The sequence below is a fragment of the Choloepus didactylus genome, chromosome 6 (genome assembly GCF_015220235.1).
Source record: "Choloepus didactylus isolate mChoDid1 chromosome 6, mChoDid1.pri, whole genome shotgun sequence".
Taxonomy (NCBI): Eukaryota; Metazoa; Chordata; class Mammalia; order Pilosa; family Megalonychidae; genus Choloepus; species Choloepus didactylus.
The window spans coordinates 86,678,077-86,705,459 of NC_051312.1; the positions used below are offsets into that span (position 1 = coordinate 86,678,077).

Below are 27,383 nucleotides of genomic sequence, written 5' to 3' on the forward strand. Positions count from 1 at the left end.
AAAAATTAAATAATAAATTGCACTGTACCTTGGCTCTGGAAAAGTTTACTTATTTAACCACCATGCACAATTTTTTTTTTTTTTTTTTTTTTTTTAAGGGACAATGGCTTCTTCTTTCTTTATTGGACACTTTGTAGATGTCACGCAGGTCTAGAAATTATACTGTTAAATAATTATTTAAAAACCAGAAGCAGAAAGGAATGGGGATGGTGGGGCTGGGGGTATTCCTCCAACATCACCAAAACCCAGAAAACGAGGATCCTAAGCTCCTTCACGGGCCAGATCCAGGGTTTGGGCCCTTGGGCTAACCCTCAGGTGCCTCTGGCTACATCACTATCCAGGTAAGGTAACTAGCAAGGGACTGGAAGGAATGGCCAACTGAGTCCAGACATGGACAAAAATAACTGGAAATAGGATAGGAAACAGGCAGGTACTGTCCAGCTGTAGATAACAGAGTGTAGCTAAGGCAGGTTGAGGCTGGCAGGGGAGAGACTATGGGGCAGCAATACTACAGCAATGCAGGAGTGTAGCTCCAGGATCCTGTCTTGAGCGGCTGGTCAGGGTAGCAGCTGTTAGTCCCCAAATGGAGCTCCTGACCAAGTCTGGGCAGAGGGCTCACACGTTGTGGGTCCTCTTGGTGAGCTGGGGCTCCTCATCAACCAGCTTGGACTGGAGGTACTCTTTGTAGGCCAGGATGTCTCCAGGCCACTTGGTGATTGTCTGCTTCTCACAGACCCAAATTTCTTGTGCAACCTGCTGAATGAGCCTGAAATCATGGCTGACTAGCATCATGCCACCCTCAAAGTCATTGATGGCATCTGCCAGTGCACTGATGGTCTCCATATCCAGGTGATTGGTGGGCTCATCCAGGAAGAGCATGTGGGGGTTTTGCCAGGCCAGCCAGGCTAGACATACTTGGCACTTCTGCCCATCTGACAGGTTCTGGATTGGGCTCACCTGCTGTTTTCCAGTTAGGCCATATTGCCCAATGATCTTCCTCATTTCTTCCTTCTCCTTGATCTCAGGGTAGCACTTCATCATGTACTCCAAAGGTGAGAGATCTAAATCCAGCTGCTCTTATAAGTGCTGATGGTAATGCCCTATCTTGACATGAGAGTGTTTTCGGATCATCTCATCTGTGGGTAGTAGCTTTCCAGTTAGTAGCTTCAAAAGAGTTGATTTTCCTGCTCCATTAGGCCCTATGAGAGCCACTTGTGTATCAATGTCAATACCAAATTCTAGATTGTTGTAGATGCAAGGCCCATCTTTTGTATACTTGAAGCTCACATTTTGCATCATAATGACAGGTGGAGGGCTCTTGCCACATGGTGGGAAATAAAATGACAGTGTCTTGTCGCTCACAACCCTCTCTGTCCATCCTGATTCCATCATTTTCTGTAGCATCTTTTCCTTGCTCTGGGCCTGCTGGGCCAGCTTGGCACTGCCATGACCAAATCTAGCAATGTAGTTCTTCATGTGAGCTATCTGATTTTGCTCCCAGTGAAACCTCTTCATCTGGTTCTCCTCCAGCTCCAGTCACATCCTCACATACTGATCATACTTACCTGTATAATATTTCAGTTTCATGTTGTGCTTGTGAAAGATGTCAGTACAGACACCATTCAGAAAATCTAGGGAATGGGAGATGAGGACCAAGATGCGCTTAAAAGTCTTGAGTTCTTTTTCCAACCACACACAAGCATCTAGGTCCAAGTGGTTGGTGGGCTTGTCCAGGAGCAGCATGAAGGGTCGAATAAAGAGGGCTCTGGCAAGGGCAACCCTCATCCTCCAGACCCCAATGAAGTCTTTCAGCTTCCTGCGCTGCATGGCAGATGCGAAACCCAGTCTGTGCAAGATCCGTGAAGCCCTCTGCCTTGTCAGTATCCAGTTCCTCCAGGCACTCATATAGCTCTATTAATTTCTCACACTCCGCATCCTCATGAGCCAGCCACTCAGCCTCTTTCTCCAGAAGAGTAGCACAAAAATAACTAAAATACATCACAACCCAAAGAGGAATATTATAAAATGACCTTCCCATCAACTTTTAAGTGTAAGATAGGCAGCTTTTCATTTGTCTGTGTTAGTTGGGTATATACTTCTGTAAGGTAGGGAAGGTCAACTACATGTGATTCTTGAGACCTTTGGAAACATCAAGGACTTTGGAAATGATACACGTTTTATTAAGAAATTTTCAGAAGCAGATGGGTATTTTCCTGGGAAGTAACGACAATCTAAATACAAAGCTATGCTTTTTAGTCCCATACCCTCCAGTTGAAATAACTTTCTTATCTTTTTGTCCACGGATAAACTCCTAGTCATTTTTCAAATTTCAGTTCAAGCATTACCTTCTCTGTGAAATCTTCCCTAACTTTTCCCAACAGATTCAAGGGCTCCTTCACTTTTTACATACTAATTTATTCATTTATTAGACGTTTATTGAGTGGTCATTGTGTCAGGCACAGATCACATTATATTGCGACTGCTGCGTGCGTGTTTGTCTTTAGGCAATCTAGGGCCCGAGCAGTGCTCATCGCTGCACTCCTGCCATGGAGTCTAATAGTCCACTGAATGCCTTCAGTAGATGCTGGGTAAATGAATATGACCTAATGCACTGGTTCTGCGATTCCAAAGTGACAGCCAAGTCACAAAATTATTAGAATGGTGCCTTCAGAGATGACAAGAGAATAAACGTGCTGCATTAGAATCAGTTTCTAGGAGATAAAAGACAAGATTTATTGTGTGCAAGGGAAAAAAAAGAATGAAGAAAGGAGAAACGAAACTAATTTACTGAGTACCATGTATTTTAATATGGTTTGCAAAGCCGACTTTAAGGATTGGGATTCCTCTCCCACTTGTACAATAAAAGGTTGTCTAATACGAGCTTCTTCTCCATGGTTAAATTACCACTACAAAATCCATTCAAAATGGATGACTGAGGTAGGAATTTTTTTTTTTTTTAGGCTCTAAATGAAGGGATTTTCATAAAATTTTTACTTAATGAAGTTTGCTAGTTCTTTAATAAGTAATCACTGATATTTGACATAAAACACTCCCCAAAGAGACGTAGCTATGTCATCCTTGCTAACTTACCCCTATTCTTTGGAACTGAGATTCTTCATTTGAAAATCAAGACATCTGAAGAGGAAATGAAATCTCAAATTCCTTTTAGTGCAAATTTATTTAAAAAGAACAAATATTAAAAAAAAAAAAAAAAAAAAGAACAAATAGGCTCACACCTTGGTTGTAAGCAGGTGGGAACACTGTTTCCCTGGATAAAAGACCCAGAAATTCTGTTTTTTACTGCAAATACTCTGAACAATAAATTTCCTTTTAGCATCACTGGAGAGCCTAGACTAACCCAGACAGAAGGTGCTCTGTAAAAATTTTTAAATATTTTTAAAACATAATTTTAATTTATTCAGAAATTTGAATTTATGACAGTATAATTTTAGTGCTGGAGATGAACAATATAAAAACAAACTATTTGATGGGAAATAGGGAATGTCAAAGTTCTGAGATGATTAGGAACTATTGGTATTCCAAATATTTGATCTTCATGACATAATGTTGAAAGAAAACAGTTTCAATTCAAGTCTGCATAACATAAATCTATTTATACAAAGCTGTATATCCCCACATCTATACATGTTATGTACCTGCAGAGAGATGTTTGGAAAGATATTGATCAAAATGTTATCAGTGATTACCTTTGAATGATGACAGGTGAAAACTTTCTTTTTTATGCTTTTCTAAAATTAGGAAATTGCAAAGGTATGTTTATTTTGGAAAAAAAAAAGTAGCTACCATTTATTGAATATTTAGGCTCTGTGCTAACTGCTTTCCATATGTTCTTTCACTTAGTTCTCAAAGCAATTCTAACAGATAGGGACTATTATTTCCAATTTATAGGTATAGAAATTTAGGCTCAGAGAGGTGTGTGTTTTTCCTAAAGCCACTGGTGGATCTGGGGCTTATACAGAGGTCTCTGACTTCAGATTCAATGCCATCTTTATATGATCACACTGCCTTACTGTTTTACTTAATTAATGCTATATTGATAACACTGTTAGACATAATAATATTAAAAAAGACATAGCTAAAATATAAATTTCATTGGAATGAAATTCTGTTTAGGCTTTAACTTAGAGATAAAGCATCTTTTAGTTGAAGTTTATTTTTAAAAGAACAGAAGCCAAACTGTTTCAAATGAGACTAAAAAGTCTTTCAGAGCTGAGCAATGTTAAGTTTTTAAAAGTATCCAACCCTTTTAGACAAAATATTTTAAAAGTCTTTTCAAAATTTATAAAGTTGCTAATAAGTAAGGAACTTAACATTGCAAAATTTTTTTATATATTACTCTTCATTTAACTATTTTGTCATTAAATATACTCTTGAAATACAATTTCAGTTCATTTTAAGGTTAACACAAGGGCAAGGAAGATTCAAACAGACAAGAGCAAAGTGAGCAGGGAGGGAAAAGCTGATTCCCATACAAGAAACACAATCATTATTTTTCAAGTCTGTAACCAAAATATACCCATTTGAAAGAGAAAAAGAGATGGTCATGTATGATGATTGAAAACCAATAACAGTAAAATACCAGCATTCCAACCCAATTTTCAAAAAAATCATAATGTTAAGGTTGTCATGCTAATGTCATATTCCAATACAATCTTATTAACCTTCATTCAAGGGATATGCACTACTTATATTTTTCAATTTATGGGTAGATCAGAAATGTATTGAGCAAAATATTTGATTCATCTTATTCTACCTGAAGTTTACAAACACTGTTCACTAATTCCAGAAAGTTTACTATTTGACTTCAAAAAGGACCACTTCAATTATAAAGCATTTGATCTTTGTAGGTTAGCGAATATCAAGCATTCATGTTTGTTTGTAGAAGTTCACAATCAGGCAATTCTGAAATTCAAACTTCCCTGAAAATCACAAGTGTTTTGTGAGTTTGGAACCTAAACTCTTTTTTGGAAAAATTTGACTTGATCTAAAGAGAAGCTATTTATAATTTTTATAAATTTTACTTGGTATGAATATTCATATATTTCACTGCAAAAATATTGTGTTCGACCATGGTTGCTTCCCTATACCCTGGTTTGGGGTGTCATGTAATATGTGCTATATGGGATCACCTCTCTAAAAGATGAAAAACAATTTTGAACTTTGAAATATGTCTGGCCCCAAGGGCTTCTGATAAGAGACTGTGGACCTGTAAGTCCCATATTTTAGAGGTATCACACATCTTGGAGTGGAGGTGAGCAGAGCCCTTTGTGAAACTTATTTGGACTTTCTCTGCCTATGCCTGGGTAGCAGTACCTTCACTTAGAAAAATGGGAACTCACCTAGATAATTGCCTAGTCTCTCAGGAGAGTAAACTGGAGAAAAATCAGTGCTGCCTGAGCCCTTGGAAAATTCTCCAGAACTTTGGACAACTGGGGAAAAGGATACACAATTCCATTAAGGCTGTGGTGAGGAAATGGTGAAAACCCTGAGAATGCAGCACCCTTTCTTGTCTTGGTTTAGAATACTAAAGGTATATTTAAGAGAAAAATATGTTCCTGACTAATGACATGAAAATGAAACAAAAGCAACAATAAGACTTGTGTTTGATATTCTTTAGATCATATCTAGAGGTATAACTGGATGGAACAGCCTCATAAAGACTATGCTTTATTTTGATAGCTCTTACAGAGACTTTGCTTTAAGAACTATAACCACAAGCTAGATAAAAGAGTGAACTTTCAGACTCCTGCTTATCAATATATTACCCAAGGAATCTAGGGAAGCTCTGGATACCTCTGAATGGGTATAGAAGGCACCAGATCAGGAAAAAATAACTATACCAGCACAAAGTCTATCAAATAGACAGGGGTGGGTGGGGAGGGAACTTCTATGAAAAGCAAACAAGCCCTTTTTTGAAAGGCTGAAGAAATCAGGACAGACTCTTTGCTTGATTGTCAGCACTGCTTATTCTGGCAAGTGACACCTATATACCTGTAATCAAACCTTTCATTTTTGGAATCTGTGGCCAGTGTAAGTGTCAAAGGATGGTATCCACTTACCCAGCCACAAGATTTCCCATAGATTCTCACGATGCTTTCATGTTTAAGAACCAATGCTATATACAAATTTCCATCAATGGAAAGAGCTGATGGAAAGTTTTCAGGTAATTTCCCTGCATGATCACCCCAAGTCTTTTAAAGACAAGTAATTTCTGCTAAATGTTTATTTTTAAGAGATACATAAAATGCTCTATTTAAGCAAAACTCTAATTTGCAAAAGTCCTAAATTACAGCAAGTGGACATTTTATTTACTATAACTGCTGATCTGTAACACAGAATTAAATATCAGAAATGATGTCTAAACAACAGGAAAAGATCATATATCAGAAATTTACTGTTAGCTTTCTGCTACCATTATCCATGAAGATCTTGTTATTTGCAGTTCAAGGAAGGTAAAGAGGAAAGGGCTGTCCCATTCCCAACAGGAAACCCGGGAAAAGAAGTTTCCTTTCAGTTTTCCTGCCTGTATAGACCATACTTATCTGAGATTTCTGGATGTGCATGATTCCCATATTGTTATTTCCTAGCCCAGGCTGACCTTGCCCTTTGTCATGGGATGTGCTAAAATGCTGGTAAAGGCATCCATTACTAGTGCCTGTAAAGGAAGGGAGACCCACCGAGAGGTGTACAGGGCAGAGGTGCTGAAAAGTGCAGGCCTACTTAAAAGGGGTAAAAACGGACACCAATTATTAGCTATTAGTTACTGTTTATTCCACATAGACTGTCTTGTAGGTTTGCAAACTGCCAAGAGAAAAGGTTGATGAGATCTACCTTGTGTAATAAATCAGGAGAGCAGAAGTCCCAAGGGACTTTTAGTGATCAACCCAGTAAGGGAATTGAAAGCTAAGGAACCATGACTGCAAAAATGTTGCAAGATTTCATTATCTTTGTACCATTTTCTGTATTTGGTTTTTTAGTGTTCCCTGTAGCAGTTAGCAGCAAAATCTAAAGAAAAATGAAATATATTTATGTGCTTGTCTTGTAGAAAGATATAAACAAAAGGGAAGGCAGTCAACAACTATCCTTTACCTGCTATGTGTCAGGCATTGAGTCAAATGTTTAAGTATCTCATTTTATTTTCAAACCCAATAAAGAGTTTCATACACGAGGAAAGATTTCACACATAAGAAGGATTTTTAATGTAAGGAAGCGGAATCAGATAGGTTACATGTGAAAAAGACAAAACTTGCTCTGATCACTGCCACTTGTAGCCATCTTAGGTTTAATACTAAGAGCCCCCATTTTATTCTATGGCTTTACAGAGTACACATAATTGTAAACTATTTTGGCCAGTTTCTTTTGTTATACCATTACAAATCATGAATCAAAATAAGCATATCTTAAAAGAAAATGAAAAGGAATTTTGACTTATCAGCAGAAAATAAAAGATAAAGCTTTAAAAAAATGGCGTGCAAGAATTCCAAGCATTATTTAAATTCCTATGGTAATACTGTGACTATATGTTTTCAACTGGACTTTTTGGGCATTTTTGTAGGGAATATGTAATTAAAAATAGATTATATTAAAAAGTTCTTTTAAATTTTGAGACTACATGGAAAAATTTCAGAAGAATATGAGTTATATTTTATCACTGTAGTAACTTTAAAAGTTCTATGGCTTTCCTAAATATGTCTTACCAAAATACAGATCAAATGTTTATTGAATACTCTTCTCTATATAAGGCAATGGCAAACACAAAGTATCTATAATAAATACCTGTTGAGTGAATGAAAAATCAATGTGTTAAACCTGCAAGTAGTGCAAAATTCCTAATTCAAAATAAAATTAAGGGACAATATTGCCCTGCAGGGGAATCCGTCTGCAAAGGGCCTCATCATATTACTCTCCTACTTGAGTACATTCTGTATTTCTCCATCTGCTATCATATATATATATATATAATACAAAAACACAATCTGGTTACAACACATATGTACGGTGTTATTCTGCTTCTCTCTCACCACCCCCAATCTCTAGCTACTCTAAGATCACTTGCCAATTCAGGCAGGGGTCATACGCTTTCAAGCTTTTCTGGCTCCTCCACTTACTGAGTGGAGTAACTTTTAGCAAGTTTCTTAACCTTACTAGTTTCCTCATCTGTAAAATGGGGAAAAAAATAGTACCTACATCATAGGGCTGTTGTGAGGATTAAATGAGTTAACATAGGAAATAAAATGAGAAAAATGCCTAACATGGAATAAATGTTCAATGAATGTCAGCTATAACTTTTATTATTTTAAACTATTGCTTTCACTTCTGGATAAATTATTTTTCAATCTCTGTACAATAAACTTCAATTCATCTTTAGGATCTAATCCATAACAAGATGACAAACAAACCATCAAAAAAATACGAGGCAAAAAATTTGAATAGATATTTTACCAAAAAAGATACACAAATGGCCAATAAGTCATTAGTGAAGTGCAAAAGAAAACCACAATGAGATACTATTTCACACACTCCTAGACTGGCTATAACAAAAAAAGACAGACAATAACAAATGTTGGTGAGGATGTGGAGAAAACAGAATTTCTATACATTGCTAGCAGATATAAAATGGTGCAGCCATTTTGGAAAACAGTTTATCAGTTTCTTAAAGAGGTAAACATAAATTTACAATGTGATCCAGCAATTCCATTCTAGGTATCTATCCAAGAAAAATGAAAACATATGTTCATCAAAGATATGCACACAAATTTCTATAGTAGCATTTATTATAATAGCTCTGTGATGGTTAGGTTCACGTGTGAACTTGGCCAGATGATGGTTTCCAGGTGTCTGGTCAACCAAGCACAGGCCTAACCATTACTGCAAGGACATTTGTGGCTGGTTTGCTAAATCATCAGTCAATTGACTGCACCTGTGACTGATTACATCAACAAAGGGCATGTCTTCCAAAATGAGAGCATTCAATCAGCTGGATTTAATCCAATCAGTTGAAGACTTTTAAAGGAGAAAGAGATAGGACCTTCACTTCTTCAGCTAGCCAGAGAAGCTTTAACTGAGGAGTTCATTGAACACCTTCATTGGAGTTGCCAGTTCACCGCCTGCCCTACAGAATTTGGACTTGTGCATCCCCACAGTTGTGTAAGACACTTTTATAAAATCTTATATTTACAGATATCTCTTGTTGGTTCTGTTCCCTAGAGAACCCCAACTAATACAAGCCCCATACTGGAAACAACCTTAATGTCCATCAACTGATGAATGGATAAACAAAATGTGGTATATTTACACAATGGAACACTATTCCACAATAAAAAGGAACAAACTACTGATTGATGCATTGTGTTAAGTGAAAGAAACCAAGACACAAGAGGCCACATATCATATAATTTATATGAAAAGTCTAGAAAAAACAAATCTATAGAGACAGAAAGTAGACTAGTGGATGTGTGGGGTAGGGGGTGAGAATGGGGATTAATAGCAAATGGACATGAGAGATCTTACTGGGGTCACAAAAATGTTCTAAAACTTGTTTATGATGATGGTTGCCCAACTTTGTAAATTTACTAAAAATCAAAGAGTTCAATTCAAGTGTTTGTTGAATTGAAATGTGCTTCAAAGCAGGATAGGAAAACCAGCAATTTCAGAAATACAGCTGAAGATAGCAATGATCAGGCCTTCCCAAATGTCCTACATTCACCTGGCAGTAAGAGTAGTTAATGGACACTGACTGGTGCTTCCCACCCCATGAAAAGCTTAGTGCTACCCACGCCAAGAGGAAGCTAGGAAAGCAAGTAAATGATGACTTCATTCTCACATGAAAGAACAGTAACCTTCCATACTGAGTAAAAAGAATTATTTTGGATTTTATTCTTCTTGGGCAGTAAGAATACTTAATTTTCAACAAAACAAAAATTACACACAAAATATTGAAAACATTTTCAAAGTGATTATTCTAAAGACTTGTTCAATGGTTGACAATCAGGTGATTTTCATAAAAGCATGGGCATTTCTTTCTCCATTTTGAAAAACTGCTCCCCCAAGTGCTTAAGATTTCTTCTCAGAAAACAGAAAAGCTTGCAGGAAAGAACATTAGCATTGCAATCAGGATACTAACATGTTCTTAATTTCACTGTAGGACCCTGGACAAGTCCCTTTTCTTTTCTAGCTTCAGTTTCCCCTTTAATAAAAGAAGGGCATTGGCAAGATAAGCTCTAACGTTCTTCCCAGCATCTCAGTTGAGGAAGAATAAGGTGCTTCAGAGAAGAAAAAAAGTAAAATAAGAAGCTCAACCTCTCCATTATAAATAGGAGAGGAAAACCCAAATTTTAATGGAAAATGGAAAGCCACAAGCTTGTGCACTCAGTGGTGATATATATATATATCAGCCCAACACCAGGTCCCACCCTCCATAAACATGCAAACCCACACATCCCACTCCTCCATCCACCCTTGACCCACACCCCACACTCCCATATACCTCAGCTATGGTCATTCTCAGAGCACTGACAGGGGAGAGCTCAATATCCACCAGTTGGGCAGCTTTTAAACTCTGCCCAATAAAGATTGCACAAGGACAGAAAACAACATAAAATTAGAATTTTAAGGCAAACAGAGACACAGCAGCTAAGAACATTTAGCACAGTGTCTAGAAACAAAGAAGGGCTTTGGAAAAGTGAGATGACAGTCACCATTATTCTGACTTTTCTAAGGAAAATGGGCAAAGATAAAATCATCTCAAATAAGTCATGATTTTAAGTCAATCTTGACAAACTCTCTTCATGCCCTGTATCTTCTAAAACCGTACCTCATTCCTCACAGGCTTCAAAAAAGACAAATTAAAGGACAATGTCACCAAATCATTAGGAAAAAGTTGCCTGATAAAAGGGCAACGATTATAAAGGGGGAGGATTATAATCTAAAGAGAAATACTGATTGCCTACATTTCTTTATACTCTCACTAACACAGGGCTATTTAAACATAAGAAAAAGTAATGAAGATATCTCTGGCAAAGGTATTTCTATTAAACTGATACCAGTAAACTCTGGAAGGATAAACTCGCCACACTCTGATTCTAAGTTTACCAAAAGACATTTTGAATATAAATTGACTTCCTTCTTGGCATGCCTACATTGAGAGAATGTGCTACTTAATGCCAAAATGTGCTTTCTCACCTTGTAGGAGTTAAATTTCTACTTTTAAGTTATTGAATTAGCATTTTTATTCTAGTTTTAAATTCAAGTAATGGCAAATATTTTTTCACAGAGTAAACTCAAGGACAAAAATGTATGATTAATGCCTGCTTTTAAAAAAATTGCCAATTTGGGGTTTATGTTAGAACTTTTAACATTCTAAGAAATCTGAAAGGAATTACAAAGGGCCTATAATTTTATATGAAGACAACCAAAATATATGCATGCACATACTTATTATTCTATTTGTTAATTCTACTCTGGTTAAAATTTAACCACTGATTTCTTTGGAAGAGTGTAATGTGAAGAATTTCATGGATAAAAAGCATAATTTACACTCAAATTGGAAAAAAATTATTGAATGTTCTTCCCTAAGTTCAGTTTTCAGATTTTCAGCAACTTATCTTATAATTTAGCCCCATTTAGTAGAAAGCTGTTAGCAGAAAGACACTGGTGTTAGTCATCTTTTAGAAAGAAGAATAGTCGAAATTTCTCTGCATCCTTGCAGTTTTGTCATAAAATTAATGAGACACACTCAGCTTTTTCTGTCTCTCTGTTCCAGGTATAACAGTTATTTGAGCACAAACACAGGTGAATGACAAATAAAATGAAAATGTGGAATTCCCTTACAGTATCACTGTCACAAGGCTGGAACTGGAAAGGCTGGGGTTTGTGAAATACAGCATTCTCTTGTAAAAACAGCTGAAGATTATAGTCTCGAACCACCTAAAGAGAAAACAAAATACCTCTAAGTTTTTAATAAGGATAAAACATCCAGTAATTACATTTTTTTTTAAAAGAATACCCAAATCATCCCACCATCCCACCCCATTTGTCCTTTAGTTTTTTGTTTTTTTCTTTTTAATCTTCATTTTATTGAGATATATTCACATACCACGTAGTCATACAAAACAAATCGTACATTCGATTGTTCACAGTACCATTACATAGTTGTACATTCATCACCTAAATCAATTCCTGACACCTTCATTAGCACACACCCAAAAATAACAAGAATAATAATTAAAGTGAAAAAGAGCAATTGAAGTAAAAAAGAACACTGGATACCTTTGTCTGTTTGTTTGTTTGTTTCCTTCCCCTATTTTTCTACTCATCCATCCATAAACTAGACAAAGTGGAGTGTGGTCCTTATGGCTTTCCCAAATCCATTGTCACCCCTCATAAGCTACATTTTTATACAATTGTCTTCGAGATTCATGGGTTCTGGGTTGTAGTTTGATAGTTTCAGGTATCCACCACCAGCTACCCCAATTCTTTAGAACCTAAAAAGGGTTGTCTAAAGTGTGCGTAAGAGTGCCCACCAGAGTGACCTCTCGGCTCCTTTTGGAATCTCTCTGCTACTGAAGCTTATTTAATTTCCTTTCACATCCCCCTTTTGGTCAAGAAGATGTTCTCCGTCCCACGATGCCAGCTCTACATTCCTCCCCGGGAGTCATATTCCACGTTGCCAGGGAGATTCACTCCCCTGGGTGTCTGATCCCACGTAGGGGGGAGGGCAGTGATTTCACCTTTCAAGTTGGCTTAGCTAGAGAGAGAGGGCCACATCTGAGCAACAAAGAGGCATTCGGGAGGAGGCTCTTAGGCACAATTATAGGGAGGCCTAGCCTCTCCTTTGCAGCAACCGTCTTCCCAAGGGTAAAACCTACGGTAGAGGGCTCAACCCATCAAACCACCAGTTCCCCATGTCTGTGGTCATGTTAGCAACCATTGAGGTGGGGTAGGCCAATACCCCTGCATTCTCCACAGGCTTCTCAAGGGGGCACTACATCTTTTTTTCCTTTTTTTTTTCTTTTTTTTTTTTTACCCTTTTTTCCATTTTAAATCAACTGTATGGAAAAAAAAATTAAAAAAAAAAAAAGAAAGGAAAAACATACAATAAAAGAACATTTCAAAGAGACCATAACAAGGGAGTTAGAAAAAGACAACTAACCTAAGATAATTGCTTTACTTCCAACCTGTTCCTACTTTACCCCAAGAAAGTTACATAATATAGCAACATTTCTGTGAACTTGTTCCTACTATATCCATCAGATATTAACAGACCATAGTCATTCCTGGGCATCTCAGTAATTACATTTTAAAACTTAAGATTTATTCTGTTGTTTTCTATACATATGCGAAATCATCCAATATGCTGTGATAAAAAGGCAATGGCAATGTTACACATTTTATTTTTTATTTCAGTTAACATTTGCTACTTTGTCTTATTTATTCCAAGAATCTAAATTTAGAAAATACTAGTTTAGAAACTATCCTAGATTTTGCAATGAGACAATATGCAATACTTTTAAGACAGCAAGAAAACAGCTATCACATGAAAGCTATTCTATTTAACAGGGGTGTGTGGATAGGGAAGCACATTAGTTTCTTAGGACTCTTCCAGTTCTAAGGTTTTATGGAGATTGCTATTCACTAGTGAGGAAATTGCCAGATAAGTCCGTCCATAGCACAAAATAGAAATTTTATAATACTTCTTCGTAACTTTTCTAGGAGTTACATTCTAATTACCATCTTAAAGCATACCAAGAAGACAGACTAGAAAGGAAGTTATATCAAGGGGAATTCTGATATACAGAAAGCAGCAAAACAAACAGCCCAGAAAGACAGCCATCTGAAAAGAATTCATTACACTGTACATGCTAGGAAAGGACAGAAATCAGCAACTTTTGATTGTGCAGAAACCCACTTTCTATTTTGTATTCACTGTTTACCCTCTACTTCTTAGCTTTCACCTGCAGTATATTTCAGTTCATTTCACCTCTGCCAGGGGATGGGTAGATGGAAAAAAGAGTTCAAAGGAGCCCTGTAGCTGTACCTTAGTGGTGCTGGGAAAAGGGTTTATTAAGGGGACTAGAAGGTGCATTTTGCATTTAATTTACCATTGCAATCCAAATTCTCTGTTGCCACTCTCCCTATCATTCAACAACCATTTATTGAGACAGTTTTTACCAGGCTCAGTGTTAAATGGGGGTGGAGAGGATGGGGACATCAGGGGATATATATAGATGAATAAAGATGAATAAACAATGTTAGTATCATCCAAACAAGTTACACAATTAAAGTACACAACGGAAGTTTACAGGGAGTATTAAGAAAGCAAAACAAAGGGTGTTATTTAATCTAGACTTAAGGGGTGGGATGCGGAGAGGAGTATTTGGGAGAATTTGATCAAAGGAGGCTGGATGGATAAATATATTCTCAAAGGGAAATAAATGCTTTATTTTGTTTTCTCCCTGGATTTCAACTGGCTTTTGAAAGCTGTTGACATTGCTCTGAAAGCCTTATAATCACTATGTAGAAAAGGCTAAGAGGATCATCCTAGTTGCCAACTTACACTCTCTCAAGCATTACAAATATTTGTTTTTTGGAGGGAGATTTTCAACCTTTTAAAATTTTTAGCTTTTTGTTACGGAAAATCTCAAATGCATATGAACGTTGAAATAACAGTATAATGTATCCCAATGTACCCTTCAGCCAGCTTCCAAAAACATAATCTCATGGCCAACCTTGCTTCATTTATAAACCCACCTATCTCTCTCACTCCTAATTACATTGAAGCAAGTCCCAGAGGTTAGGTTCGGAGCCAGAAGCAAGTCCCAGAGATTAGGTTCGGAGCCGTTCAAGAATCCATACAGGAGGAGAGGCGGGGCAAGATGGCGGACTGGTGAGCTGTATGTTTTAGTTACTCCTCCAGGAAAGTAGGTAGAAAGCCAGGAACTGCGTGGACTGGACACCACAGAGCAATCTGACTTTGGGCATACTTCATACAACACTCATGAAAATGTGGAATTGCTGAGATCAGCGAAATCTGTAAGTTTTTGCGGCCAGGGGACCCGCACCCCTCCCTGCCAGGCTCAGTCCCGGGGGAGGAGGGGCTGTCAGCTCCGGGAAGGAGAAGGGAGAACTGCAGTGGCAGCCCTTATCGGAAACTCATTCTACTGATCCAAACTCCAACCATAGATAGACTGAGACCAGATACCAGAGAATCTGAGAGCAGCCAGCCCAGAAGAGAGGAGACAGACATAGGAAAAAACAGCACGAAAAACTCCAAAATAAAAGTGGAGAATTTTTGGAGTTCTGGTGAACATAGAAAGGGGAAGGGCAGAGCTCAGGCCCTCAGGCTCATATGCAAATCCCGAAGAAAAGCTGATCTCTCTGCCCTGTGGACCTTTCCTTAATGGCCCTAATTGCTTTGTCTCTTAGCATTTCAATAACCCATTAGATCTCTGAGGAGGGCCCTTTTTTTTTTTTTTTTTTTTAAATCCTTTTTTCTTTTTCTAAAACAATTACTCTAAGAAGCCCAATACAGAAAGCTTCAAAGACTTGCAATTTGGGCAGGTCAAGACAAGAGCAGAACTAAGAGAGCTCTGAGACAAAAGGCAATAATCCAGTGGCTGAGAAAATTCACTAAACACCACAACTTCCCAAGAAAAGGGGGGTGTCCGCTCACAGCCATCATCCAGGTGGACAGGAAACAATCCTGCCCATCGCCAGCCCCATAGCCCAGAGCTGCCCCAGACAACCCAGTGTGACGGAAGCGCTTCAAATAACAGGCACACACCACAAAACTGGGCGTGGACATTAGCCTTCCCTGCAACCTCAGCTGATTGTCCCAGAGTTGGGAAGGTGGAGCAGTGTGAATTAACAAAGCCCCATTCAGCCATCATTTCAGCAGACTGGGAGCCTCCCTACACAGCCCAGCAGCCCAGAACTGCCCTGGGGGGACGGCACTCACCTGTGACATAGCACAGTCATCCCTCAACAGAGGACCCGGAGTGCACAGCCTGGAAGAGGGGCCCACTTGCAAGTCTCAGGAGCCATACGCCAATACCAAGGACTTGTGGGTTAGTGGCAGAGACAAACTGTGGCAGGACTGAACTGAAGGATTAGACTATTGCAGCAGCTTTAAAACTCTAGGATCACCAGGGAGATTTGATTGTTAGAGCCACCCCACCCCTCCCTGACTGCCCAGAAATACGCCCCATATATAGGGCAACTACACACGCAAGCTTGGTACACCAATTGGACCCCACAAGACTCACTCCCCCACTCACCAAAAAGGCTAAGCAGGGGAGAACTGGCTTGTGGAGAACAGGTGGCTCGTGGACGCCACCTGCTGGGTAGTTAGAGAAAGTGTACTCCACGAAGCTGTAGATCTGATAAATTAGAGATAAGGACTTCAATTGGTCTACAAATCCTAAAAGAACCCTATCAAGTTCAGCAAATGCCAAGAGGCCAAAAACAACACAAAATTACAAAGCATATGAAAAAACCAGACGATATGGATAACCCAAGCCCAAGCACCCAAATCAAAAGATCAGAAGAGACACAGCACCTAGAGCAGCTACTCAAAGAACTAAAGATGAACAATGAGACCATAGTACGGGAGACAAAGGATATCAAGAAGACCCTAGAAGAGCATAAAGAAGACATTGCAAGACTAAATAAAGAAATGGATGATCTTATGGAAATTAAAGAAACTGTTGACCAAATTAAAAAGATTCTGGACACTCATAGTACAAGACTAGAGGAAGTTGAACAACGAACCAGTGACCTGCAAGATGACAGAATGGAAAATGAAAGCATAAAAGAAAGAATGGGGAAAAAAATTGAAAAAATCGAACTGGACCTCAGGGATATGATAGATAATATGAAACGTCCGAATATAAGACTCATTGGTGTCCCAGAAGGGGAAGAAAAGGGTAAAGGTCTAGGAAGAGTATTCAAAGAAATTGTTGGGGAAAACTTCCCAAATCTTCTAAACAACATAAATACACAAATCATAAATGCTCAGCGAACTCCAAAAAGAATAAATGCAAATAAACCCACTCCGAGACATATTCTGATCACACGGTCAAACACAGAAGAGAAGGAGCAAGTTCTGAAAGCGGCAAGAGAAAAGCAATTCACCACATACAAAGGAAACAGCATAAGACTAAGTAGTGACTACTCAGCAGCCACCATGGAGGCGAGAAGGCAGTGGCACGATATATTTAAAATTCTGAGTGAGAAAAATTTCCAGCCAAGAATACTTTATCCAGCAAAGCTCTCCTTCAAATTTGAGGGAGAGCTTAAATTTTTCACAGACAAACAAATGCTGAGAGAATTTGCTAACAAGAGACCTGCCCTACTGGAGATACTAAAGGGAGCCATACAGACAGAGAAACAAAGAAAGGACAGAGAGACTTGGAGAAAGGTTCAGTACTAAAGAGATTCGGTATTGGTACAATAAAGGATATTAACAGAGAGAGGGGAAAAATATGACAAACATAAACCAAAGGATAAGATGGCTGATTCAAGAAATGCCTTCACGGTTATAACGTTGAATGTAAATAGATTAAACTCCCCAATTAAAAGATATAGATTCGCAGAATGGATCAAAAAAAATGAACCATCAATATGTTGCATACAAGAGACTCATCTTAGACACAGGGACACAAAGAAACTGAAAGTGAAAGGATGGAAAAAAATATTTCATGCAAGCTACAGCCAAAAGAAAGCAGGTGTAGCAATATTAATCTCAGATAAAATAGACTTTAAATGCAGGGATGTTTTGAGAGACGAAGAAGGCCACTATATACTAATAAAAGGGGCAATTCAACAAGAAGAAATAACAATTGTAAATGTCTATGCACCCAATCAAGCTGCCACAAAATACATGAGAGAAACACTGGCAAAATTAAAGGAAGCAATTGATGTTTCCACAATAATTGTGGGAGACTTCAACACATCACTCTCTCCTATAGATAGATCAACCAGACAGAAGACCAATAAGGAAACTGAAAACCTAAACAATCTGATAAATGAATTAGATTTAACAGACATATACAGGACATTACATCCCAAATCACCAGGATACACATACTTTTCTAGTGCTCATGGAACTTTCTCCAGAATAGATCATATGCTGGGACATAAAACAAGCCTCAATAAATTTAAAAAGATTGAAATTATTCAAAGCACATTCTCTGACCACAATGGAATACAATTAGAAGTCAATAACCATCAGAGACTTAGAAAATTCACAAATACCTGGAGGTTGAACAACACACTCCTAAACAATCACTGGGTTAAAGAAGAAATAGCAAGAGAAATTGCTAAATATATAGAGACGAATGAAAATGAGAACACAACATACCAAAACCTATGGGATGCAGCAAAAGCAGTGCTAAGGGGGAAATTTATAGCACTAAACGCATATATTAAAAAGGAAGAAAGAGCCAAAATCAAACAACTAATGGATCAACTGAAGAAGCTAGAAAATGAACAGCAAACCAATCCTAAACCAAGTAGAAGAAAAGAAATAACAAGGATGAAAGCAGAAATAAATGACATAGAGAACAAAAAAACAATAGAGAGGATAAATATCACCAAAAGTTGGTTCTTTGAGAAGATCAACAAGATTGACAAGCCCCTAGCTAGACTGACAAAATCAAAAAGAGAGAAGACCCATATAAACAAAATAATGAATGAAAAAGGTGACATAACTGCAGATCCTGAAGAAATTAAAAAAATTATAAGAGGATACTATGAACAACTGTATGGCAACAAACTGGATAATGTAGAATAAATGGACAATTTCCTGGAAACATATGAACAAACTAGACTGACCAGAGGAGAAATAGAAGACCTCAACCAACCCATCACAAGCAAAGAGATCCAATCAGTCATCAAAAATCTTCCCACAAATAAATGCCCAGGGCCAGATGGTTTCACAGGGGAATTCTACCAAAGTTTCCAGAAAGAACTGACACCAATCTTACTCAAACTCTTTCAAAACACTGAAGAAAATGGAACACTACCTAACTCATTTTTTGAAGCTAACATCAATCTAATACCAAAACCAGGCAAAGATGCTACAAAAAAGGAGAACTACCGGCCAATCTCCCTAAAGAATATAGATGCAAAAATCCTCAACAAAATACTTGGAAATCGAATCCAAAGACACATTAAAAAAATCCTACACCATGACCAAGTGGGGTTCATTCCAGGCATGCAAGGATGGTTCAACATAAGAAAATCAATCAATGTATTACAACACATTAACAAGTCAAAAGGGAAAAATCAATTGATCATCTCAATAGATGCTGAAAAAGCATTTGACAAAATCCAACATCCCTTTTTGATAAAAACACTTCAAAAGGTAGGAATTGAAGGAAACTTCCTCAACATGATAAAGAGCATATATGAAAAACCCACAGCCAGCATAGTACTCAATGGTGAGAGACTGAAAGCCTTCCCTCTAAGATCAGGAACAAGACAAGGATGCCCGCTGTCACCACTGTTATTCAACATTGTGCTGGAAGTGCTAGCCAGGGCAATCCAGCAAGACAAAGAAATAAAACGCATCCATATTGGAAAAGAAGTAGTAAAACTGTCATTGTTTGCAGATGATATGATCTTATATCTAGAAAACCCTGAGAAATCGACGATACAGCTACTAGAGCTAATAAACAAATTCAGCAAAGTAGCGGGATACAAGATTAATGCACATAAGTCAGTAATGTTTCTATATGCTAGAAATGAACAAACTGAAGAGACACTCAAGAAAAAGATACCATTTTCAATAGCAACTAAAAACATCAAGTACCTAGGAATAAACTTAACCAAAGATGTAAAAGACCTATACAAAGAAAACTACATAACTCTACTAAAAGAAATAGAAGGGGACCTTAAAAGATGGAAAAATATACCATGTTCATGGATAGGAAGACTAAATGTCATTAACATGTCAATTCTACCCAAACTCATCTACAGATTCAATGCAATCCCAATCAAAATTCCAACAACCTACTTTGCAGACTTGGAAAAGCTAGTTATCAAATTTATTTGGAAAGGGAAGATGCCTCGAATTGCTAAAGACACTCTAAAAAAGAAAAACGAAGTGGGAGGACTTACACTCCCTGACTTTGAAGCTTATTATAAAGCCACAGTTGCCAAAACAGCATGGTACTGGCACAAAGATAGACATATAGATCAATGGAATCGAATTGAGAATTCAGAGATAGACCCTCAGATCTATGGCCGACTGATCTTTGATAAGGCCCCCAAAGTCACTGAACTGAGTCATAATGGTCTTTTCAACAAATGGGGCTGGAAGAGTTGGATATCCATATCCAAAAGAATGAAAGAGGACCCCTACCTCACACCCTACACAAAAATTAACTCAAAATGGACCAAAGATCTCAATATAAAAGATAGTACCATAAAACTCCTAGAAGATAATGTAGGAAAACATCTTCAAGACCTTGTATTAGGCGGCCACTTCCTAGACTTTACACCCAAAGCACAAGCAACAAAAGAGAAAATAGATAAATGGGAACTCCTCAAGCTTAGAAGTTTCTGCACCTCAAAGGAATTTCTCAAAAAGGTAAAGAGGCAGGCAACTCAATGGGAAAAAATTTTTGGAAACCGTGAATCTGACAAAAGACTGATATCTTGCATATATAAAGAAATCCTACAAGTCAATGACAATAGTACAGACAGCCCAATTATAAAATGGGCAAAAGATATGAAAAGACAGTTCTCTGAAGAGGAAATACAAATGGTCAAGAAACACATGAAAAAATGTTCAGCTTCACTAGCTATTAGAGAGATGCAAATTAAGACCACAATGAGATACCATCTAACACCGATTAGAATGGCTGCCATTAAAAAAACAGGAAACTACAAATGCTGGAGGGGATGTGGAGAAATTGGAAGTCTTATTCATTGTTGGTGGGACTGTATAATGGTTCAGACACTCTGGATGTCAGTGTGGCAGTTCCTTAGAAAACTAGATATAGAGTTACCATTCGATCCAGCGATTGCACTTCTCGGTATATACCCGGAAGATCGGAAAGCAGTGACACGAACAGATATCTGCACGCCAATGTTCATAGCAGCATTATTCACAATTGCCAAGAGATGGAAACAACCCAAATGTCCTTCAACAGATGAGTGGATAAATAAAATGTGGTATATACACACGATGGAATACTACGCGGCAGTAAGAAGGAACGATCTCGTGAAACATATGACAACATGGATGAACCTTGAAGACATAATGCTGAGCGAAATAAGCCAGGCACAAAAAGAGAAATATTATATGCTACCACTAATGTGAACTTTGAAAAATGTAAAACAAATGGTTTATAATGTAGAATGTAGGGGAACTAGCAATAGAGAGCAATTAAGGAAGGGGGAACAATAATCCAAGGAGAACAGATAAGCTATTTAATGTTCTGGGGATGCCCAGGAATGACTATGGTCTGTTAATTTCTGATGGATATAGTAGGAGCAAGTTCACAGAAATGTTGCTATATTAGGTAACTTACTTGGGGTAAAGTAGGAACATGTTGGAAGTTAAGCAGTTATCTTAGGTTAGTTGTGTTTTTCTTACTCCCTTGTTATGGTCTCTTTGAAATGTTCTTTTATTGTATGTTTGTTTTCTTTTTAACTTTTTTTTCATACAGTTGATTTAAAAAAGAAGGGAATGTTAAAAAAAAAAAAAGAAAAACAAGGAAAAAAAGATGTAGTGCCCCCTTGAGGAGCCTGTGGAGAATGCAGGGGTATTGGCCTACCCCACCTCTATGGTTGCTAACGTGACCACAGACATAGGGGACTGGTGGTTTGATGGGTTGAGCTCTCTACCATAGGTTTTACCCTTGGGAAGACGGTTGCTGCAAAGGAGAGGTTAGGCCTCCCTATGGTTGTGCCTAAGAGCCTCCTCCCGAATGCCTCTTTGTTGCTCAGATGTGGCCCTCTCTCTCTGGCTAAGCCAACTTGAAAGGTGAAATCACTGCCCTCCCCCCTACGTGGGATCGGACACCCAGGGGAGTGAATCTCCCTGGCAACGTGGAATATGACTCCCGGGGAGGAATGTAGAGCTGGCATCGTGGGACGGAGAACATCTTCTTGACCAAAAGGGGGATGTGAAAGGAAATGAAATAAGCTTCAGTAGCAGAGAGATTCCAAAAGGAGCCGAGAGGTCACTCTGGTGGGCACTCTTACGCCCACTTTAAACAACCCTTTTTAGGTTCTAAAGAATTGGGGTAGCTGGTGGTGGATACCTGAAACTATCAAACTACAACCCAGAACCCATGAATCTCGAAGACAGTTGTATAAAAATGTAGCTTATGAGGGGTGACAATGGAATTGGGAAAGCCATAAGGACCACACTCCACTTTGTCTAGTTTATGGATGGATGAGTAGAAAAATAGGGGAAGGAAACAAACAAACAAACAGACAAAGGTACCCAGTGTTCTTTTTTGCTTTAATTGCTCTTTTTCACTTTAATTATTATTCTTGCTATTTTTGGGTGTGTGCTAATGAAGGTGTCAGGGATTGATTTAGGTGATGAATGTACAACTATGTAATGGTACTGTGAACAATCGAATGTACGATTTGTTTTGTATGACTGCGTGGTAAGTGAATATATCTCAATAAAATGAAGATAAAAAAAAAAGAATCCATACAATGCAGTGAGTCAAAGTTTAAGTATAAAGTTTAAGATTAATTAGAGGAACAAAGCAGGTAGGAGCCAGCAGAAAAGAAGAAAAAGATAATGGCTTTTTTTAACGAAAAAAGGAACCCACGTTGGGTAGGGTATCTGCTGTGATGTTCTGTGCCTCGATTGGGTGAGTGCTTATCTAGTTTTGGGGTGACTGGTTGGTAGAATTGTGAGACAATATTCTTTTTAGGAAAGCAGCTGCATTATCTAACTGGGGAGAGTAGGCCTTTTTGGTTGTTTGTTTTTACAGGTATATTTGACCTTGCCTTACCTGCCTTGGAGATGCTGCTGAGACTGAGACAGCCTTGATTAGCTTTGAACAGCTTCATTCTTTAGTTTATGGGGCACCTGTTTTCTGTGAGATAAGCTGTGGGGCCCCTGAGTTAGAAACTCCTTCTACATGTTAGTTTCTTCTTCTGGGATCTAACAGCAGACATACCATTTCATCCATAAATATTATGATAACTAAAAGACAAGGACTCTTAAAAAACAAATCCATATGAAAATTTTTAAGAAATACTTATAAAATATCTAAGAACTGTTCAGAGTTCCCTGATAGTTACATATTTTAAAAACAGTTTGTTTAAATTAATATCCAGATAAGGTCTCCACAGTTTAATTAGATTTCCTTTCATATATAGGTTTCTTCCTCTCTCTTTTTTCCCCTTGCTATTTATTTGTTGAAGAAACTGGGTTGTTTGTTCTGTAGAGTTTCTCATAGTCTGAATTTTTTTTACTGTATCCTTGTGGTATTCTGTTAGCTGTATTTCCTACAAATCAGTGGTTGGATCTAGAGGCTTGATTGGATTTAGTTGTTGTGTGGCAGGGTTGGAAGAAGAGTACTTCATTGGTTTACTTCCACAAGGAGGCTTGCTCTCTTTTCATGATGTTAAAAGCTTTGGTGGGATGAATGATACCCCCCTTCCCCCACCAAGATACATCCACATCCTAATCCCAGGGACCTGTGAATGTTACCCTGTTTGGAAAAAAGGGTCTTTGCAACTGTAATTAATCTAAGGATTTTGAGAGAAGGCAATCATTCTGGATTACCCAGGTGGGTCCTAAGTCCAATAACAAGTATCCTTGTAAGAGACACTCCAAGGAGAACACAGACAGAGGAGGAGCAGGCAGTGTGACAACAGAGGCAGAGATCTGAGAGATACGGCCACAAGACATGGAATGCCTGGAGCCACCAGAAGCTGGAGAGGCAAGAAACAAATTCTCCCCCAGCCTTTGGAGACTCCCTGCCAACATCCTGATTTTGGATTTCTGGCCTCCAAGATAGTGAAAAAATAAATTTCTGTTGTTTTAATTCAACCACTATGTGGTAATTTGTTATAGCAGTCTTAGGAAACTAATGCAACAGCCTTTGATAAAATATGCCTAACTCAATTTTTCATATATTTGACAATAAATGTCCAATTATATTTTGCATAAAAATAAATTATTATATCATTCCTTTTTAGTTCATTAGCAAGAATACTTCTAAAAGAGGAACTTTACCAAGGCAGCTTTTTAGTTATTTTGAACTATAGTTTGTGTAAGTAAGGCAGGAGAAATGCTGAATTCTTTCCTTTTATTGTCTAGTATTCAAATCAAGTTGTTTCCCTAGTATCCTCCAAAGAATGACCAACTGTAGTTTCAATGACTTATTATGAAGACATGGATTTTAAAACATTCAAAGTGATTTAATCCACTGAAGTTATTATAATTATTGGCACTCAAATTATTCCATCTACTGGGAACTGAATCACATCCTCGAAAAAGAGAAAGTTTGAGTCCCAACGTCTGGCCCTGTTTGTTAGGACCTTTGAAGATGTTATTAGTGCCCAGACAGAATAAGGGTGGGTCTTAACACAATATGGCTGAAATCCTTATAAGCAAAGGAAATTGCACATGGAGGGAGAATGCCATGGGGAGCAGCTAGAAGCTGAAAGTCAACAGAACCTGGAAGAGCAAGAAGACACCACCATTTGCACTGTCATGTGACGAAAAAGCCAAGGAACCTCTAGATTGACAGCCAGCAAGAAGATACTGACCCCAGGAGGAAACAAGCCTTCTAGCCTCTGAAACCAAGAGCCAATAAATTACTGCTAAGCCAACCTACGGTATGGTAATATACCATCTCTGGCCAGCAGTATCCTCTTTGAGTCCTTTAGACATAGGTTTTTGTTTTTTTTTTTTTTAAACTTTATTTTGGTTATACAGACACACACATACATACATACACAGACACACATACATAAAATTTGCCACTTTAAACATTTTTAGTGTATGATTCAGTGGCATTCATTACATTCACAATGTTGTGCTACTATCACTATCACCCATTACTAAAATCTTTTCTACAGTAATCATTACATAAAAACTCCCATTTCATCCTCCCCTTGACCCCCAGTAACCTCTAATCTACTTTCTGTCTCTGTGAATTTGCTTATTCTGGCTATTTCATATAAGTGAAATAATAAAACATCTGTCCTTTCATATCTGGCTATTTCACACAATATGATGTTGCATTTATCAGAACTTCATGCCTTTTTTATGGCTGTTGTAGCATTTATCAGAACGTTATGCCTTTTTATGGTTGAATAATATGCCATTGTATGTACGTATGACATTTTGTTTATCCATTCATCTGTTGGCAGTTGTGAATAATGCTGCTATAAACATTGGGGTACCGTATCTTTTTGAGTCCTTGTTTTTATTTTTTATTTTTTTATTTATTGAGATTGTTCACATACCATACAATTATCCAAAGATCCAAAGTGTACAATCAATTGCCCATGGCACCATCATACAGCTGTGCATCCATCACCACAATTAATTTTTTTTTCAATTTTTAGAACATTTTCATTACTCCAGAGAAGAACTAAAGACAAAAAAAGGAAATTCAAATCCTCCCATACCCCTAATCACCCACTCTCCATTACTGATTCATAGTTTTGGTATAGTACATTTGTTACTGTTGATGAAAGAATGTTAAAATACTACTAACTGTAGTATATAGTTTGCAATAGGTATATATTACTTTCCCATATGCCCCTCTATTAACTTCTAGCTATAGTGTCATACATTTGTTCTAGTTCATGAGAGAGATTTCTAATATTTGTACAGTTAATCACAGACATTGTCCACCACAAGATTCACTGTTTTATACATTTCCATCTTTTAACCTCCAACTTTCCTTCTGGTGACATGCATGACTCTGAGCTTACCCTTTCTACCACCTTCACAGACCATTCAGCACTGTTAGTTATTCTCACAACATGCCACCATCACCTCTGTCCATTTCCAAACGTTTAAGTTCACTCTAGTTGAAAATTCTGCTCATAATAAGCAACCGAATTCCTTGTTTTTAATTCTTTGGCGTAAATACTTAGAAGTGGAATTGTCAGGTCATATGGTAATTCTATACTTAATTTCCTGAGAAACTGCCAAATTGTCTTCAACAGTGACAGCACCATTTTGCATTCTCACCAACAATGTATGAGGGTTCCTATTTCTCTGCATCTCACCAAAATTTGTTATTTTCCATTTTTAAAATCATACCCATCCTAGTGGCTGTGATGTGCTGTCTCACCGTAGTTGTTATTTGCATTTCCCTAATGGCTAAAGATGTTGAACATCTTTTCACATGCTTATTGGCCATATATATATCTTCTTTGGAGATAGCTATTCAAGCCCTTTGTCGATTTTTAGTTGGGTTGTTTGTCCTTTTGTTGTTAAGTTGGAGTTCTTTATATAATGTTGATATTAAGCTCTAATCAGATATATAATTTGTAACTATTTTTTCTCATTCTGTATGTTTTCACCTTCTTGGTAAGGCCCTGTGACACACAGAAGTTTTTAATTTTCATGAAGTCCAATTTATCCATTTTTTTCTTTTCTGTTCATGTTTTTGGTGTCATATCAAAGAGTTCATTGCCAAATCTGAGGTCATGAGGACTTTACCCTATGTTTCCTTCTAAGAATTTTATAGTGTTAGCTCTTATATTTAAGTCATAATCCATTTTGAGCTAATTTGTGTATGTAGTATGAAGTAGGTGTCCAACTTCATTCTTTTGCATGAGGACATCTAGTTCCCAGCACCATTTGTAGAAGAGACTATTCTTTCCCCTTGAATAGACTTGACACCCTTATTGAAAATCAACTGGCTATAGATGTATGGGTTTATTTCTAGGCTCTTAATTTTATTCCACTGGTCTGTATGCCCATCCTTAAACCAGTACAACACTGTTTCGATTAGAATAGCTTTGAAGTTTTGAAATTAGGAAGTAAGAGACCTCCAACTTCGTTCTTCATTTTCAAGATATTTTTGGCTATTAGGATACTTATACATGAATTTGAGGATCAGTTTTTCCATTTCTGCAAAAAAGGTGGCTAGAATTTTGAGAGGCATTGCACTGAACCTTTAGATCACTTAAGGAAGTATTGATAGCTTAACAATTCGTTCCAATCCATGAACACAGGGTGTATTGCCATTTGTTTAGATTTCCATTAATTTCTTTCAGCAATGTTTTGTAGTTTTCAATGTACAAGACTTTGCCCTCCTTGGCTAAATTTATTCCTAGATATTGAATTCTTTTAGTTGCTACTGTAAATGGAGCTGTTTTCTTGAAGTTTCTTTTCTGATTGTTCATTGCTGGTATAT

General features: G+C 37.6%; 1 protein-coding gene and 1 pseudogene across 1 annotated transcript in view; both read right to left on the reverse strand.

Moving 5' to 3' along the window:
- FCHSD2 (FCH and double SH3 domains 2) overlaps positions 1-27,383 on the reverse strand; it is a 442,594-nt gene that overhangs the window by 106,226 nt on the left and 308,985 nt on the right. The window contains exon 10 of the mRNA XM_037840535.1: positions 11,851-11,946. Within this exon, the coding sequence (XP_037696463.1) occupies positions 11,851-11,946 (96 nt within the window). The remainder of the gene's footprint in view (positions 1-11,850; positions 11,947-27,383) is intronic.
- LOC119537923 lies at positions 229-4,249 on the reverse strand (annotated as a pseudogene).